At 46.1% G+C, this 19296-nt stretch overlaps 1 protein-coding gene and 1 long non-coding RNA gene across 2 annotated transcripts in view; both read left to right on the top strand.

Annotated features, from left to right (window-relative positions):
* Positions 1-14571, top strand: part of aqr (aquarius intron-binding spliceosomal factor) — an 81848-nt gene extending 67277 nt beyond the window's left edge. Inside the window, exons 32-35 of the mRNA XM_041847960.1 lie at positions 5970-6055; positions 10055-10229; positions 12325-12438; positions 14052-14571. Coding sequence (XP_041703894.1) covers positions 5970-6055; positions 10055-10229; positions 12325-12438; positions 14052-14333 — 657 coding nt within the window. The 3' untranslated portion in view covers positions 14334-14571. The remainder of the gene's footprint in view (positions 1-5969; positions 6056-10054; positions 10230-12324; positions 12439-14051) is intronic.
* A 1643-nt stretch (positions 14572-16214) lies between these two features.
* On the top strand, positions 16215-18488 carry LOC121538849. Its single transcript, XR_005995256.2, has 2 exons — positions 16215-16430; positions 17832-18488. It is a non-coding gene; the product is annotated as an uncharacterized LOC121538849 (long non-coding RNA).
* Positions 18489-19296: the final 808 nt, after the last annotated feature.

The following is a 19296-nucleotide window of genomic DNA, read 5'->3' as shown; positions in this document are numbered from 1 at the left end:
AAAAAAACAATTTAATCATTTTTAGAATAAGGCTGTTTTATTTATTTTATTTATTTTATTTCACCTTTATTTAACCAGGTAAGCCAGTTGAGAACAAGTTCTCATTTACAACTGTGACCTGGCCAAGATAAAGCAAAGCAGTGCGATTTAAAAACAACAACAACACAGAGCTATATATGGAATAAACAAAAACAAAACGTACAGTCAATAACACAATGGAAAATCTATATACAGTGTGTGTGCAAATGTAGTAAGTTATGGAGGTAAGGCAATAAATAGGCTATAGTGCAAAATAATTACAATTTAGTATTAACACTGGAGTGATAGATGTGCAGAAGATGATGTGCAAATAGAGATACTGGGGTGCAAATGAGCAAAATAAATAATGTAAATAACAATATGGGGACGAGGTAGTTGGGTGGGCTAATTACAGATGGGCTGTGTACAGGTACAGTGATCGGTAAGCTGCTCTGACAACTGATGCTTAAAGTTAGTGAGGGAGATAAGTGTCTCCAGCTTCAGAGATTTTTGCAGTTTGTTCCAGTCATTTGCAGCAGAGAACTGGAAGGAATGGCGGCCAAAGGAGGTGTTGGCTTTGGGGATGACCAGTGAGATATACCTGCTGGAACGCATACTACGGGTGGGTGTTGCTATGGTGACCAATGATCTAAGATAAGGTTGGAGATTTGCCTAGAAGTGATTTATAGATGACCTGGAGCCAGTGGGTTTGGCGACGAATATGTAGTGAGGGCCAGCCAACGAGAGCGTACAGGTCACAATGGTGGGTAGTATATGGGGCTTTGGTGACAAAACTGATGGCACTGTGATAGACTACATCCAATTTGCAGAGTAGAGTGTTGGAAGCTATTTTGTAAATGACATCGCCAAAGTCAAGGATCGGTAGGATAGTCAGTTTTAAGAGGGCATGTTGAAGGAGCAGCGTTCGATTGAAGAGCATGCATTTAGTTTTACTAGTGTTTAAGAGCAGTTGGAGGCCACGGAAGGAGTGTTGTATGGCATTGAAGCTTGTTTGGAGTTTTGTTAACACAGTGTCCAGTGAAGGGCCAGATGTATACAAAATGGTGTCGTCTGCGTAGAGGTGGATCTGAGAGTCACCAGCAGCAAGAGCGACATCATTGATATACACAGAGAATCGAGTCGGCCTGAGAATTGAACCCTGTGGCTCCCCCATAGGGCTGTAACGTAACAATGTGGAAAAAGTCAATGTGTCTGAATACTTTCCGAATGCACTGTACATGACCGTAAGAATGATGGGATGTTAATTGCTTAATGAACTCAGGAACCACACCTTTGTGGAAGCACCTGCTTTCAATATACTTTGTATCCCTCATTTACTCAAGTGTTTCCATTATTTTGTCAGTTACCTTTAACTGTCATTGATTGGCCAGATAGTGTTCCAACCAGGGCTGAAGCCGTCCCTTATTAGTGAAGGAGGGATGAAAATCAGCAGTGTTGTGCTACGCACCTCAAGGCCCTAGATTTGAATAGCTCTGTATTCCACTGTGGGCCACAGTACAGTGAGTCTTAGGAAATGTTCGCATACATATGCATCGGGAGCAAGTTTAACATATCTCCAATTTTTTTACATACTATGCATTTTTAAGGAGTTGTTTTTGTAGTTACTGGGGAAATGTTAAAGAACTCTTTCTTTAGAATGGTGATGGATAGATGTTTTTATAAACACTAAAGCCATTTGCTGTGTTTAATCTGCTACTTTAACTGGGTTAAGGGGTCATTTGATTAATGCACACAATCACATTAATGAAAATTCGATTTAGAGCGATCATACACACATCCATAGGCAGGTCAGGGCTAATTTAGATTGACATTGATAGAACCTGTAACAAAAGCGATAAGGTTAATCAGTATTTACCTAGTTGTTATTCACTGCGACGGAGGGAGGGAGAATGACGGAGGGAGGGATGGATGTTAAGAGCCTGCACTGAAATCAATCTCCCCTTCTCTCCCAGTGGGTTCATTTCCTGTACAGTGGTAGGGCACAGTCAATACAACAGGAAATCAAAAGGAACCCTGTGACACAGGGACACTCATACAGATGGACTCAGTTTGGAAAATGGTCTCATAGAAAAATGGTTATCATTCTCTACCACTGCCACCCTCCTGTGGGCCGCTGACCTCTCACTACCCACAGCATAGCCCTGGGAACCCACTTAACTCAGTGAAAGATGGGACAATTAGGCATGGGCAATTCCCCGGTAACAGTGACACAGAGACTCAGATTTTTCCATTTAAAATGTATGTCAAACAAAAATCAATGGTTGCAAAATTAAACAACCATACAACTATATGCACAAGGACTACTTTTAACAATTTCGAAACAAAATTGTACAAGAACACATTTACTTGGAAGAACAGTGCAGATGCAAAGTTTGTTAACAATGCCAGTTTGTGCTGTTGGTGCCATCATTCTGTTACCAAACTTTGCATCTGCACTGTTCTTCAAGTCAATGTGTTTTTGTCAAATGTTCTGTGGAAATTGTTAAAAGTAGTCCTTGTACATATAGTTGTATGAGTCTCGGTGTCACTCTGTTACCGGGGAATTGCCTGCATGCTGTCTTCAGTAGCTACCTGCAGGCGCATGAACAAGAGGGAAAAAGGGGAGCGGGAGCAGAGAAAGACCAGAGATACAGCAATGGATATTGGAATCAGGTGACCATCTGCTGAGATTCAGTATGACAGTGATGAGAAAGAGAGCAAGTGTTGTTTTTTCTGGTCGGTGTCTTCTGTCAGGAATTCTAGTGTGTGTGTGTGTACACACTAGAACAGATCCCACTGCCCTTGGATGTGTGCCTGGCTGCCTGCCGTGAAGTCATGACCTCTGCAATTCCCTCCCTGGAAGATTTCAAATAAATAACTTAACACAATGCAAAAGCCCCCGGGGACTCTATCTAGTCCTCGCTCTCTCGCCCATAGCTAAAAATAAAAGGTTTCAGCCGTTGCTCTGGAAAATATGGTGAAGCATTTTGGCTGAAATTGCACAGCATATTTTCCCCTCTTCAGTTTCCGCTAGGCTATGCCATTGGGTGGGTACATTGTATTTGTGTGTGTGCATGTCAGGGATGGGTGTTGGCTGTTGTGGGGTAACAGTTGGCCGGTACGTGGGTTGGAGGTCCTAAGAGCGACTGGCCATGGTGTCTGAACAGACAGATCTAGATGTCTCACGCTGTTGTAAAAGTGACATATTGTTGCTTCTGGTGCTGCACCTGTTCCAAATATCAACAGGGAGATCTAAATACATTTTGGTCCACTTCCTGGTTTTCTACCTCCTGCTCTCCCTGGCCTGCCTCTCGCCCATAAGGGGACTCAGAGGGGGTTTGGCTTGTGGGACTCCCAAGTCAATGAATAGTGCATTAGACCAATGGAAAAGACTAGGATGATTTATTTAAAGCTGTTGCTGTTTTCCTGAAGCTCTATGGCTCTTCTCTTCCCTCTGGCGTATTGATCCACTCAGGAGAATGGAAGAGGCCAGTCTCTTGCTACTGGGATACACATCTGGCATTCTCCATCTCATAGACCCTTCCAGTCAACACCCATGTATGGGTACAATGTTTATGAATGTTTCATTGGTAAGGTCTTGAACTGTCTGCAATGCGCAAAGCGTAGGGTGATGGATGAGGGGTTGGATCGAGACCGCCTGGGTCTAGCTATATCAACTAAAGTCGTCATTAGCTGCTTTAGTGAACAGCTCAACCTATTGCATACTGTATGCAACACTATTGCGTAAGTTGGACAATAAAGCCTCCCAACATCAGCTTGTTTCCTCACTGCAAGGAAAAGGAATGATTTGAAATGTGCTTCTTATAAGGACAGGATTGCCGGGGAATAAAGCAACTTGCCTGACACGCAATTCCTCGGCTTCAGAAATCCCAAGCTATTTTCCTCTCCTCAATCTCCCTTACATTGTGTGTGTGTTATTGTGGCCCTGAGTCTGTGAGGGCCAGGTAAGCAGCCTGGGTACTGTAGGTAAATACCCTGGGCTGGGCCCCTCTAAGCCGTATTACACCCCCTGCCTCTCCATGTGGCCCACCATGATTACAGCAGGAACAACACTTATCATTCCCCCCTCCCTAAGAAGATCCACTGCTCTCTGAATTTTTTGGAAGGGAGCTAGGCTCACACTCGCTCGTAAACGTTTGAACTAAATCCAACCGTCCTCAACACACACATGCACTCATATACACTCATCTACTGCAAAACACACCAGCCACCTCAGCGCTAGCACTTGGCAGGTTTCTTCAAGTTTTAATGTCACATGCACAGGTACAGTGAAATGCATGTCTTGCAAGCTCTAACCCCAACAATACAGTAATCAATAACAATGTAATACAAAAAATAACAAGGTAGAACAAAAACACACGAGATATACAAATAAGAATGCGATAAAGTAAGTAAGCATACAATATACAGGGTCAGTTCCAGTACCATATTTACAATGTGCAGGGATACTGGATCGATGGAGGTAGATATGTATAGGGGTAAGGTGACTAGGCATCAGGATAAATGATAAACAGAGTAGCAGCAGCGTATATGATGATTGTATGTGAGTGGGTGTGTGTGTGTAGAGTCAGTATAAATGTATGTGCATATTATGTGTGTGTGAGCAAATGATGGAGTGAATGTTTGTATGTGTGTTGTAGTATCAGTGTGTGTAGGGCCTTGTGAATGTGCATAGAGGAAAAAATAAGAATAAAATAGAAAGGTCGACTCAGACCGTCTAGCCATTTTGTTAGCTAGCTATTTAGCTTTTTTATGGCATGGGGATAAAAGCTGTTCAGGAGCCTGTTGGTGTCAGACTTGATGCACCGGTACCTCTTGCCATGTGGAAGCAGAGAGAACTGTCTATGGTTTGGGTGGTTGGAGTCTTTAATGATTTTCCGGGCTTTCCTTTCACACCGCCTGATATAGAGGTCTTGTATGGCAGGGAGCTCGGCCCAGTGATGTACTGGGCTGTCCGCACCACCCTCTGTAGCACCATTTTAAGTTCTAAGTGATTTGGATACCGAGGAACTTGAAGCTCTCGACCCGCTCCACTGCAGCCCCGCCGATGTGGATTGGGGCATGCTCGCTGCCCCCCCTTTCCTGTAGTCCATGATCCGCTCCTTGGTCTTACTGACGTTGAAGGAGAGGCTGTTGTTCTTGCCCCAAACTGCCAGGTCTGCCCGTTAGGCTGTCTCATCGTCGCCGGTGAACAGGCCTATCACCAATCATCGTCAGCAAACTTGATGATAGTGTTGGCGTTGTGCGTGGCCACACAGTTGTGGGTGAAGAGGGAGTACAGGAGGGGACTAGGCACACACCCCTGTGGGGCCCCCGTGTTGAGGGTCAGCGTGACGGAGGTGATGTTGCCTACCCTCACCAACTGGGGTCGGCCTGTCTGGAAGTCCAGGAGCCAGTTGCAGAGGTAGGTGTTCAGTCCCAGGGTCCTAAACTTGGTGACGAGCTTGGAGGGAACAATGGTATTGAACGCTGAGCTGTAGTCAATGAACAGCATTATTGCATAGGTATTCCTCTTATCTAGGTGGGTGAGGGAATTGTGGAGTGCAATTGAGATTGCATCATCTATGGATCTGTTGGGGCGGTATGCAAATTGGAGTGGGTCTGGGATGATGGAGTTGATGTGTGCCATAACCAGCCTCTCAAAGCTCTTCATGATTACAGATGTGAGTGCTACAGGGCGGTAGTCATTGTAGCATGAAGCCTTAGAGTTCTTGGGAACAGGAATGATGGTGGTCATTTTAAAACATGTGGGGATTACAGACTGGGATAAATAGAGGTTTAAAATTACTGTGGATATACCTGCCAGCTGTTCTGCGCATGCTCTGAGAACGCACACTGGAATACCATCGGGCCCCGCGGCCTTGCCGGTATTGACCTGATTTAAAGACGTGTTTGTGTGTTAAATCATGGATGTGTGTGTTCCTCTCTAGGTGACGACGGTGGACAGGTTTCAGGGTCAGCAGAATGACTACATCATCCTCTCACTGGTCCGCACCAGAGCTGTGGGACATCTGAGGTAGGCACTTTACCACACACACTTTAACACACACACTAAACAGATATACACCACACCAGTCACTTTACCCCCCAGAGGAGCTTTTTTTAAATGCCTCTTTTTAAAGAGTCTCTTGGTATGAATAAATGTGGAATTTTCAGAAAAGTTGGTTAGGTCTTTACAGACTTATTTCTCATGTCACACACAGGGTGGATAAAATCAGCTTTTGAGGAGGATTTAGAAAAGGAGAACGTGCCACCGCACTAACCATTTTTAAGTTCAGCTGCAGCATTGTGTAAAGATGATTGGGGTGAGAGTATCGAATAAAGAGCAGCTTTACCATCAAAGGGTTTTTGTAAAACAGCCTATTACAGGTTTTGAGAGCCCTGTTGGTAACCACTCGCCTGTGTTAAGTTGACTGTCTTTTTCTGATTTTTCTCTTGCTCTTTCTTTCTTACTATCTTTTTCTGTCTCCATGTCTCTGTCCTTCTCTTGCTCTTTCACTCTCCTTTTCTCTTCTACTTTTACTCTTCTTTTCTCAATTACTCTTTCTTTGACTCTCCCTCTCTTCCTTTCTCTTCTGCTCTTTCTCCTCTCACTCCCCTCCCTCACTCCCTCTTTCCCTCACTCCCTCTCACTCCCCTCTCCATCCCTCCCTCCCCCTCTCCATCCCTCCCTCCCTCTCACTCCCCCTCTCTCTCTCACTCTCTCTCTCTCTCACTCCCCCTCTCTCTCTCACTCCCTCTCTCTCTCTCTTTCTCACGCCCCCTCTCTCTCTCACTCCCCCTCTCTCTCTCACTCCCTCTCTCTCTCTCTCTCTCTCTTTCTCACGCCCCCTCTCTCTCTCACTCCCCCTCTCTCTGCATTGATACCTTGTGAAAATACCTTTCATTTCCAGGCTGTTATGAGATACCGACGAGCCCCTCTTCCTTAATACGCTGCATATTTAAACACCAGGCAAATATTTTAGCTGTCTGTACCAGGACGCGCACACACACACTCCCTCTCCTTGTGATGTATAGTGGAGGGTGCGCTGGTGTAATGTGTTTTTACGGATATAGGCCTATTGGAGGCGCGACATGGCCGACCGTCTCCAAATGGAGCTTTGGCTGGATGAATAAGTCATCCTCTCCTTTGATGCCTGTTCTAGCTTAGCAGCAAGTGCATAAAGCCAGGGCCAAAAAAAACACTTCAAAACTCCCTTTTCTCTGTGTCTGATAAAGGAGAAAATTGATGGGCTGGTGGTGAAGGGGTGCATGTGGGCCAGGGAGAGTCACCAGTTTATCATGTTGTCTCACCTATCACAGGAGATGACACCCTTCTGCTTAATTCACATTTCATTCTCTGTCTCTCTTTATATGTGGAGTGGGTTTTAAAACACCTCTTATGTCCAAGAGTTAGTTATTCACAGAAGGGGAGAAGAAATACTGTATTGTAACTCCAAGACATGAGCGTTTTATCAATGGGTTCACATTGCAAGTGTTATTTTTGAATGGCCAACTGTCTACTTTGTACTATGATAGACATTAAACCACTGTTGAACATGGCCAATTCAATAACATTCCCTACTTGTTGTGTGTTTTGAGCATAGAAATACTTTAAGCTAGAGAGGATCTCTGTGACTGATTGTGCTAACTTAATTAATATCTTGGTGGCCTTTCTGAATGGGTGGGAAAGCAGTGATTCATGAGAAATTCCCCCTGCTGTCTCTCCCATGCTGAGTTCTCTCTCCAGTATGGCGGCATTACCTCGCTTCACTCCACTCTGCTCATAGCAACCCGCTGCCGTGCAACTGACCATATGACAAGCTGACCCCTCGATCTGACAGCCTAGGAGAAGCCCTCCCACTGGGACACACACGGGGAGGGACACATACATAGACAGACACACTGTGACAGCAGCACACACACACACACATGTACTGGGACACACACACAGGGTCACACTCAGACACAGACACACTCTGACAGGCGCACAACCACACACACATGTGCAGGTATACACAAATGTTGACACACACACACCAAAGAGAAGACATGCAGGGAGACAGACACACCCCGACAGGCACTGACAGACACACTGCCCCTCTACATGACTGCTTATGTCAAGGAACCACCCAGGTGGGCGTCCCCTACCCCTGCACACAGAGCTGTTTCCTCAGGCGAAGACTGCTTCTGATTGGCTCCTCTCTTGTCAGGCTCTTTGCTGATTGGAGGGCTGCTCTTGTGGTTTGTTTCTGTGGCAGTTATGTGTTTTAGGTAGCTTTTCCATGGTCCACATTCTTGTGAGTTGTTGTTGCCTTGTTAACTAAAGAGATTACTACACACACTAGTACGCTCACACACACGCCTACACACAGTTTAACACAACACCCCATACATAACACACAAGTGTAGATTAATCTCGTGGTCTACTCGTGTCCATTTCACATTCCACGTCTTGTCTGTGTATGAATGTATGTTTGTGTGTAGAGTTTTACACACGGAGACAAAGATTGTTTAGAATCTCACCAGAGCTCCCTGAATAAGCCAAAGAAATCTCCTTCCTTCCCACGCAAAAGCCTTTACCTCGGCCCATGTTGACAGGATCAGTGTTAGTGGAGCTGGAGAAGGTCTTACCGTCAGTTTCACTCTACATCAGCTGAGTTATTATAGTAGTATGCTACAGTATACAGTCATTTGAGATTTCTACCTGTAACTTGGACTGGAGCTACCTGGCTTTGTCTTGGTTGAACTACTGCCTCGCTATGGTCTGAATACAATAGATAAACCTGCTGTTGTAACATAATGGCTGATCACCAGCCCAGTGTGAACAGTTGGTTCCCTGCTTTTACCCATATAGTCAGAACTCAGGAGTTACATTTACATTTACATTTTAGTCATTTAGCAGACGCTCTTATCCAGAGCGACTTACAGTTAGTGAATACATATTTTTTTATACTGGCCCCCCATGGGAATCAAACCCACAACCCTGGTGTTGCAAACGCCATGCTCTATCAACTGAGCTACATCCCTGCCGGCCATTCCCTCCCCTACCCTGGACGACGCTGGGCCAATGAGTCTCCCGGTCGCGACCGGCTGCGACAGAGCCTGGATTCGAACCAGGATCTCTAGTGGCACAGTTAGCACTGCGATGCAGTGCCTTAGACCACTGCGCCACTCAGGAGTTAAAATTAGAATTCAATTCTGTGCTGCTGATGTGCGCTGTCTTATCAAGGTTGCTTAGATAAATGAGGCATTTATCATACATATATTTATTGTTAGATACTACTTGAATTGTTAGATACTACTGCACTGTTGGAGCTAGGAACACAAGCATTTCGCTACACCTGTAATATCATCTGCTAAATATGTATATGTGACCAATAACATTTAATTTGATTTTATATCTGTCCCATAATGTCCCTGGCTCCTCCCTGGGGACCAGGACTAGCAGAGTATAGCAGCCTGTAAACTATATTTTACTAAACACACCACCACTGCACGGCAGTATTACAGCCAGGGAAACAGAAGCTTCCCGACTCCCCTCTCTCTCTCCCGCTAATCCTTTAATTCCACTGGATGGAAAGAAAGTAGCCCATCTCCTCGCTCTGTCTCCCCTCTGCCTTTTGTCTGTCGCTCCTCTCTCTGCCTTTCCTCTCCCTCTCGTTCCTTGCCCTCTGCTTTTTCTCCTCTAGCCATCCTCCCCTCCCTCTCAATTTTTTTATCTCCTCACCTTTGCTGCCTTATCTTTCTTTAACGCCTCCCTACTCCTGCTCTCTCATCTGTCACTTTCGCGCCTTTCCAATTCCTTTATAAATGTTCCCTCTTTTTCTCACCCACTTGCTTTGGGAGTGGAAGGGTTGTGTAGATAGTGATTTAGAGGCAATATGTGCCAATTGCCAATGCTGGTGCTCTTTTTTTGACTCAATTAAGTGGTTTAAAATGTAATTTCTCTCTCACTCCCCCTCCCGCTCTCACTTCCTCTCTCTCCCTCCCGTGCTCTCACTTCCTCTCTCTCCCTCCCGTGCTCTCTCCACAGGGATGTGAGGCGGTTGGTGGTAGCCATGTCCAGGTCCAGGCTTGGCCTGTACATCTTTGGACGGGTCAGTCTGTTCCAGAACTGCTTTGAGCTGACTCCTGCCTTCAATCAGCTCACTGCCAGACCCTTGAAGCTCCACATCAGACCCAACGAATACTACACACAGGGACAGCCTGTGAGTACACACACTCACACTCGCTCGCGAGTACACACACACACACAGAGACGAGCTAATACACACATGCACTCTCATACACACTATTAGGCACATGCACTACTACAAGCACACACTTTGACTCAAACTTTCTCAGACACATAGACATACGTTTCTATGCAGTGCCCTTTCCAGCTCCTGCATAGTACATACCCCTTCATCCCCACTGCAGCCTAATCCTGCCTCTGTCATAATTCTCAATGGATGGAGTGATTCCTCCCCTCTCTCGTTCTATCCAGCCTCTTACCCACCGGCCCAGTCAGTTAACACCATTTAGTAAAGGCAGACTGTGACAGACAGATGGGGGAACACAGTCTATTATTAACCCCCAAAGGTCATCAGGCAAAGCCAGTCTACCCCAACCCATACCCCCTCCAGGATAGTGCTAGACTGGGGGGGGGTTTACTGTAAGCCCCCCTAGCCCCACCTCGTGGCGCACACACACACACACACACATTGGCACGCAAGCTCCAGTTCGAGGGACAGCTCTTTTAGGCACGCACATGTGCCCCCCTTGCTAAGTACTGACCTATCAGAAAGAGTCCAGTCCCGGACGCTCCACTTTCTCCTCAGAACCACTGATTTGGAATCAGTCTTTCCCATCCGTCTCTGAGCCTTACTCATTATAGACCATATAATAACACTTATCTGGGACCTGTTGTAAAGCACATAGAGAAATCATGTAATATTCAGTTTGTCTATGCTTAGTTGCCCTTGATAACATGAGGTAGTGAAACGTGATTTGGCTAATGTATTGTTATTGTAATGCTGTGGTTGAGTTGCACTTAACTGCTTCCCCTTAAATTATTTTACTGCAATTTAAGGGGAAACCGTTAAGTGCAACTCAACCACAGACTTCACTGCACACACACTGGTTGAATCAACGTGGAATAGACATTGAATTGACGTCTGTGCCCAGTGGGCAGTCTTATTTTACAACGCCCCTGCTCCCCGCTCCACACACACACAGCCCAATGGACCGCTGCAATTCCAGCGCATTACTTATGTTTAGGGGGCATTAATGCAGCTGAGTGAATATTCAACTCGCCCGCCATGCTGTCTTCCTATTTGCATATTCCCTTTCTCTCCCTCTGTCTCTCACTCCCTCTTGGCATCTCTCTCTCCCTCTTGGCATCTCTCTCTCCCTCTTGGCATCTCCCTCTGCCTCTCTCTCTCCCTCTTGGCATCTCACTCCCTCTTGGCATCTCACTCCCTCTTGGCATCTCACTCCCTCTTGGCATCTCACTCCCTCTTGGCATCTCCCTCTGCCTCTCTCTCTCCCTCTTGGCATCTCACTCCCTCTTGGCATCTCACTCCCTCTTGGCATCTCACTCCCTCTTGGCATCTCACTCCCTCTTGGCATCTCACTCCCTCTTGGCACCTCTCTCCCTCTTGGCACCTCTCTCCCTCTTGGCACCTCTCTCCCTCTTGGCACCTCTCTCCCTCTTGGCACCTCTCTCCCTCTTGGCACCTCTCTCCCTCTTGGCACCTCTCTCCCTCTTGGCACCTCTCTCCCTCTTGGCACCTCTCTCCCTCTTGGCACCTCTCTCCCTCTTGGCACCTCTCTCCCTCTTGGCACCTCTCTCCCTCTTGGCACCTCTCTCCCTCTTGGCACCTCTCTCCCTCTTGGCACCTCTCTCTCCCTCTGCCTCTCTCCCTCTGCCTCTCTCTCCCTCTGCCTCTCTCCCTCTGCCTCTCTCCCTCTGCCTCTCTCTCCCTCTGCCTCTCTCTCCCTCTGCCTCTCTCTCCCTCTGCCTCTCTCTCCCTCTGCCTCTCTCTCCCTCTGCCTCTCTCTCCCTCTGCCTCTCTCTCCCTCTGCCTCTCTCTGCCTCTGCCTCTCTCTGCCTCTGCCTCTTTCTCCCTCTGCCTCTCTCTCCCTCTCCCTCTCTCTCTTCCTCTCTCTCTCTTTCCACATCTCTTTCTCCCTCTGCCTATCGCTGCCTTTCTCTCTCACTCCGTAGCCGCATTAATAGTAAGTGGTCTAAACTAATTGATTTGAAGAGGACTGAAGGGAGAAATGAATAACCTGTAAACCATCTCTCTCTCCCTCCCTCAGAGAGAGCCTCGCTCGTCCCAGCCCGACCAGGTGATCAAGAACATGCCGGAGATGGCCAACCTGGTCTACAACATGTACATGCACATGATCCAGAGCACCCAGCAGTACAGACAGGTAACTACTGACCTCACAACACCCAGTTGTACAGACAGGCAACTACTGACCTCACTACACCCAGCAGTACAGACAGGTAACTACTGACCTCACTACACCCAGCAGTACAGACAGGTAACTACTGACCTCACTACACCCAGCAGTACAGACAGGTAACTACCATACTACACCATACACCAGCAATTGGAAAAACTAGGCTAGCTCCCCTAGCACAGACCACTAGCTCCCCTAGCACAGACCACTAGCTCCCCTAGCACAGACCACTAGCTCCCCTAGCACAGACCACTAGCTCCCCTAGCACAGACCACTAGCTCCCCTAGCACAGACCACTAGCTCCCCTAGCACAGACCACTAGCTCCCCCTAGCACAGACCACTAGCTCCCCTAGCACAGACCACTAGCTCCCCTAGCACAGACCACTAGCTCCCCTAGCACAGACCACTAGCTCCCCCTAGCACAGACCACTAGCTCCCCTAGCACAGACCACTAGCTCCCCTAGCACAGACCACTAGCTCCCCTAGCACAGACCACTAGCTCCCCTAGCACAGACCACTAGCTCCCCTAGCACAGACCACTAGCTCCCCTAGCACAGACCACTAGCTCCCCTAGCACAGACCACTAGCTCCCCTAGCACAGACCACTAGCTCCCCTAGCACAGACCACTAGCTCCCCTAGCACAGACCACTAGCTCCCCTAGCACAGACCACTAGCTCCCCTAGCACAGACCACTAGCTCCCCTAGCACAGACCACTAGCTCCCCTAGTACAGACCACTAGCTCCCCTAGCACAGACCACTAGCTCCCCTAGTACAGGCTAATAGTACAGTAGTGAGAGATACAACTAGCTGCTCCAATGTCACCTATCAGTTTATTTACCCACACCTGAGACCGGTTAATACTGGTCCTCAAACACACCTGCTCCAAAACAACCTCTTACAGTAATTCCTCTGTCTCTGTCTCTGTCTCTGTCTCTGTCTCTCGCGCTGTTTTTTTAAACTTTAATGCAGCGGTGGAAATAGGTCAGATGTAAGATAATTGTTTTAGTTCTGCATGCTGAGCCTTAACAGGCCACGAGCCTAACATTTTAGATGAGGGAACCAGAATGAGTTTTAATTAAAAGAGCAGTGCCTTCTTTTGTTTTACACCATGGGGAGTGGAGAATAAAGGAGGGGGAAGGGGTGATAACGGGTGCTGCTAAGCTACCCCACCCCTCTCTCATCCCCGCCTAAAGTGGCAGGGCTGCAGTGGAGAGGTGAGGTAACTTTGGTTTTCCAAACATAACAGGGTGTGCCCTCCCTAACCTGTCCCTAAGGCATGTGCACAGATTCTGTCCTCAACCAGAGAGAGCAAGGGAAGGTAGGAACGAGAGCAAAAGTGATAGAGACAGGAGGACAGAGAGAGGGATGGGGGGGGATGAGACATGAGATGAGCAGTGATAGAAATATATATTTTTGTACAGCATGGAAAATCTGTTAGGGTCTCATGTCTACAATACATGTTCTCATGAATTCAAGATATGGATGAACATTTTTATAAATGTAGGAATGATATGGTGACACCCTGCTTACATACACCCCCATTCCTCACCTTCCCCTGTGTTATCTTCCATGTCCAGCAACAGCAGAAGCTCCTGCCTCCCCCTCGGCAGACCCAGGCAGAGGCAGCTGTCCAGGCAGACGAGGACCAAGCTGAGACCCCAGTTGAAGTGGAGAACCAGGAAGAGACCCCGATGGAGCAGGAGTGCTCAGGGGAGGCCGGCACAGAGAAGACCCCACAGGAGACACCAGAGAAGGGCGACCAAGAGAAGGTGCCAGAGGAGCACCCCAAAATGCCCGAGCACCCTGGCCGAGATAGCGACAGTGATGGAGAGGATAGTGATGATGCAGAAGCATCTTAGAGTGGGGCGTGCCTGTGGGCCCCTGCACTGCTTTATCTGGCCCCATAGATGGGGCCCCAACTGGACTGTCCCTTAGAAAAGAGCTTGGAGCTAAAATGATGATCCTGTTTTAGAATCATTTTTCTACTGAAGCCATGAAGATGACTTGAGAAGCCTTGAGGATAATGTTTAATTTGATTTTCCGAGATGGTCTGTTTTGTAATCAATACTTTTTTAGTAAAATAATTCTCAATGTGAATGCAATCTTGAGTTTTTTATCTTCTACATACATTTGCAGACACATACTCACACACACCCAGCCATCCTATTTAAGCCTTTTTCAAATCTCCCTGTCATGTTACTCTTCCAGTCTACACACTTCCGTTCTGCCCCTCCCCCAGACAGGGTCACTGGGATCTGTCAATCTGATTGGCTCGCCCAATAGCGGCTGGACATGCTGCCACTAAGCTGCATTTATAGGTCAGTCACCATGCACATGAAGCCATGGGGGGAGAGAAGCCAGTACTTCAGACATTGTATCACTCACAACCCCACTCAAATCATCAGTGTCCATATCAGTGTTTGGGAACAAATGGACACAGTGGCATACAGTTCACTGAGATTGTGGTGGTGGATTAGAGCCTACCCTGACCTGACTCCCATTTATAGCCTCATTGGTCCTGGTAGTGTGGAGAGTCCACAGCCTGCAGGCTCACAGCACAGACTGGGAATTTAGGCATTATCATGCACCAGAGGTTAGCTAGCTGTTACATACGTCAGGCTAGCCTGTAACCCTCTCCCCAAGCTACACCCCCACTGTCTGAGAGGAGAGATTGCATCCACAGCTGCTCAAGGCCAAGTCACAGTACAGTCGTGGTGCTTCAACAGACCTGAACGCAGCCTAGCTAGAGAAAAAGTATTGTTTAGATTCAGGGAAGTGAGAGCAATGTATGTAACACGATTATCCAGTTTTGTTTTAGTGTACAGGTGTCATCTTCAAAGGCTGTTTAGATATTCAACATGTTTTAATGTTTGCTTTCAAAGCCTCTGCGACATCAAAGCTGAAGCAGATGTACTCTAGTCAGCCTAGAATAGATATGTCTCTTATGTGTCAGTTATACACTGAGTATACAAAACATTAGGACCACCTGCTCTTTCCATGACATAGACTGACCAGGTGAATCCAGGTGAAAGCTATGATCCCTTATTGATGTCACTTGTTAAATCCACTTCAATCAGTGTAGATGAAGGGGAGGAGACAGGTTAAAGCCTTGAGACAATTGAGACATGGATTGTGTATGTGTGCCATTCAGAGGGTGAATGGGCAAGACAAAAGATTTAAGTGCCTTTGAATGGGGTATGATAGTAGGTGCCAGGCGCACCAGTTTCAATGTCAAGAACTGCAACGCTACTGGGTTTTTCACGGTCAACAGTTTCCCGTATGTATCAAGAATGGTCCATCACCCAAAGGACATCCAGCCAACATGACACAAATGTTGGAAGCATTGGAGTCAACATGGGCCAGCATCCCTGTGGACGCTTTCGATACCTTGTAGTCCATGCCCGATGAATTGATGCTGTTCTGAGGGCAAAAGGGAGTGCAACTCAATATTAGGAAGGTGTTCCTAATGTTTTATACACCGTGTGAATCATAATCCATAAACAATTACAGGGTTAATTAATTAAATTGTCATTTGTATGACAAATAATCCCTTACAACTAGACTTGTCCCATAAATCCCCAGATTCTTCTCTGTATTGGTTCTGCATGTGCAGTGCAACAAACTTTTGAAACCTACAACAACCATTAATTTATTTTATTGAGCAACCGGTCCATGAATACACACATTGTGTCATAGCCTCCCTCTAGAAAACCCTCCGCAAATTACCAAATATCCTTATCTCCAGCTGTCCTCCCTGGCATTCAGTTTCCCCTAGTAGAGGCTATCTTGTTGCAGTAAATTAGCGTTAACTGGGAGGAGGCGGCCACTCATACAGACTGACTTTACTTGGCTTTGGCAGCTCCAAGCAGGAACAAAGCTGATATCCATTCCACAAGCAAGGAGGAAAAACAGGCTCACACTTTCTTAAAGATCTCTCAAACTTCCCACATCTGAAGGTGAACATGTCTTTTATACTCACTCCACAGGTATTCTCCACAATATGGTTTCCATAGCTCTACTTCGCATTGCTTAATGCCCTTCTACTTGTTAACCGTTAACTGCCATTGGTTGATGTGTCACTAGCACTAACTGCATGCAGTATAACAGTGCTATATGCATTTGTTTGTGTGCCGAGGAAGTATTGTAACTGCGCTTCTCTACATCCTTTAAGGGTCTTTGTAGAAGGTGAATTTAAAAGACAAAAAGGTATGACTGTAAACTGTTAGAGGTATGATTTGATGCTGTGATGTCTGTACTTTTCTGTTCTCAGGATGTTTTTCTTCAGGCATGGTTAAATGTTTTCATATTGCTTCAAAATATGAAAGCAACTTTTATTGCTCATCTTATCCTAAATCGTTGAAATAGCCAATGGATCCTGGGAAAAGTAGTAGTGTTTTTGGAATGCTAGTATTGTCTCATGTTTTTGATACACTGTGAAGGGCGTTCCCTGAAGCACGAGAACCTCGAGATTAACCAGTGCTGCTGATCTCATCACACGGTCTGTCTCACCACAACAGGATATTACACAGAACAGATAAGGAAGTAGGGAGGAAAGTGTACAATAGCTCATAAAACTGAAACAGCCTTGCTAATCGATCTGATTGTTGGCTTTTACACTCTCATTTAAAAAAAACTGTCAGTCTGACAGTTCGCTACTGAGCTCTTGGAAGATTTTATTTTAGATAAGACCATGGAATGAATAAAGTTGAAGTTTATACTTTATTTGCATCTGCAGTTACAGACCAATGAGTGTTACATACACTGACCGCAAATGAATCCTTAGTGCTTGCTGTTCACAGCCACTTTGAGCAGTGTCAGGTCCACTCAATCTTCTGTAGAGTAGGAGTAGACTCCCTGTTGACCCCAGCGGGTAGGGACCATGGTGATAGCGGGGAGTGTCAAGTACATCCACATCAACTGGGCTGGTGCATTCAATCTGATAATCATCAATTACAGATGGGAGTGTCACAGAGTATATCCTCTGATTGAATCACCATAGCACCCAATACACTGGGAATCTGATCTGATGTCTGGGAGCCAATGACATTTATATTTTTATGGGCGATATATAGATGGGATTATGAAAATCTAATAATCTGAAGTGATATTAATCGGCTCTGATCACATGGGGAGGGGAACAGCTCTGGCAATATAAATATTACTGTTACCCTATTCTTTTTGATGAGAAATCAATACAATAGACAAAAGATTGCCTAACAATTTGTCTTCCTTCTGTCAACTCTGCAAATTCCATCTTTGTGTGAGGCAGGTTGTCTATTGTTTGTATTCATGATTGATTTGTTAACGGAATGAAAAATGTAAATATTTTTCCCCTTCTCCTCCTATCTTCCTCCCAGACTAGGATGGCCAGTTGCGGGTCGTGTTTCTGGAGCATTGTGTGGCTGGTGATTTTACTGATCATAGGCTGGCCACTCAGTATCTTACTGGGGGGGCTCTACGGCCTCATCACCCCCCTTACCACCTGCGTGGGCCTGGACCGCTTGTCAGACCTGCTCCTGGAGGGGGCCAACCTGGGTCGGACCTGCGCCCAGAACATGAAACATGGCAAGGCAGTGTGCTGAGACCAGACCAGGTCCTGGTCCTGACTGCTGCTTCTGGTCCTGTCACCGTGGAAACAGACAAACGTTTCCTGCACAGAGGAAGAGTAACTGTTACTGTTCATGCCGAAGGCCATTGTGTTATTGTTCGTCTTGTCACGTTATTGAGGTATTAATATTTAAAAGTCCAAAGCCAAAACACAAGGTAAACTTTTAACAAAATGATTATGCTCGCTCTATCAATGTGTCATTAACAGTGGATGTTCTTTTTTGTTTGAGTTTGTCTACTCTACAACTTGAAATACAGATACTTAGTATTCATAGACTGTATTTGCTGTTTTTAATTCATGATGACATCCTGCAAAGGGCAGATAATGTTCAACAGCTTAACTTTAACAATAGAGCAGTTATGGATTTAAACTTATAACGTGATTAAATTCTTTTGAACTTGCCTTACATAGTATTTATTGATTGAATTGTCATTAGACAGAAAATAAAATGTCTGCCTGCCTCATTTTTTACATAGGAATATCTCAATGCATTGTCAATCCTCAGATACATTTTCAGACTGAAGTGGAAGATTTAAATTGCACTTTTACAAGTTTACAAGCTCTCTATTTCTCCACAGAGAAATGAGGTTGTACATTGTGGAATTCCGACAACTGGTCCGCTTCTCTTGCCTTAGGGTTACCTACCTCCTCCACAAACTTTAAAATGAAGTTTCAGTTGTCTCTGATTGACTATACACTGAGTGTATAAAACTTTAAGAACACCTTCCTAATATTGAGTTGAACCCCCCCCTCCCCCTTTTGCCCTCAGAACAGCCTAAATTTGTCAGGGCATAGACACTACAAGGTGTCGAAAGCGTTCCTCAGGGATGCTGGCCCATGTTGACTCCCACAGTTGTGTCAAGTTGGCTGGATGTCCTTTGGGTGGTGGACCATTCTTGATACACACAGGAAACTGTTGAGCGTTAAAAACCCAGCAGCATTGCAGTTCTTGACAAAAACCTCTGTGTGCCTGGCACCTACTACCATACCCCATTCAAAGCCACTTAAACCTTTTGTCTTGCCCATTCACCTTCTGAATGGCACACATACACAATCCATGTCTCAATTGTCTCGAGGCTTAAAAATCATTCTTTAACCTGTCTCCTCCCCTTCATCTACACTGATTGAAGTGCATTTAACAAGTGGCATCAATAAGAGATCATAGCTTTCACCTGGTCAGTCTATGTCATGGAAAGCGCAGGTGTTCTTAATGT

The sequence above is a fragment of the Coregonus clupeaformis genome, chromosome 25 (assembly GCF_020615455.1).
Source record: "Coregonus clupeaformis isolate EN_2021a chromosome 25, ASM2061545v1, whole genome shotgun sequence".
NCBI classification, from domain to species: Eukaryota; Metazoa; Chordata; class Actinopteri; order Salmoniformes; family Salmonidae; genus Coregonus; species Coregonus clupeaformis.
Note: the sequence above shows the minus strand (reverse complement) of the source record. Positions and strands in the feature narration are given on the sequence as shown.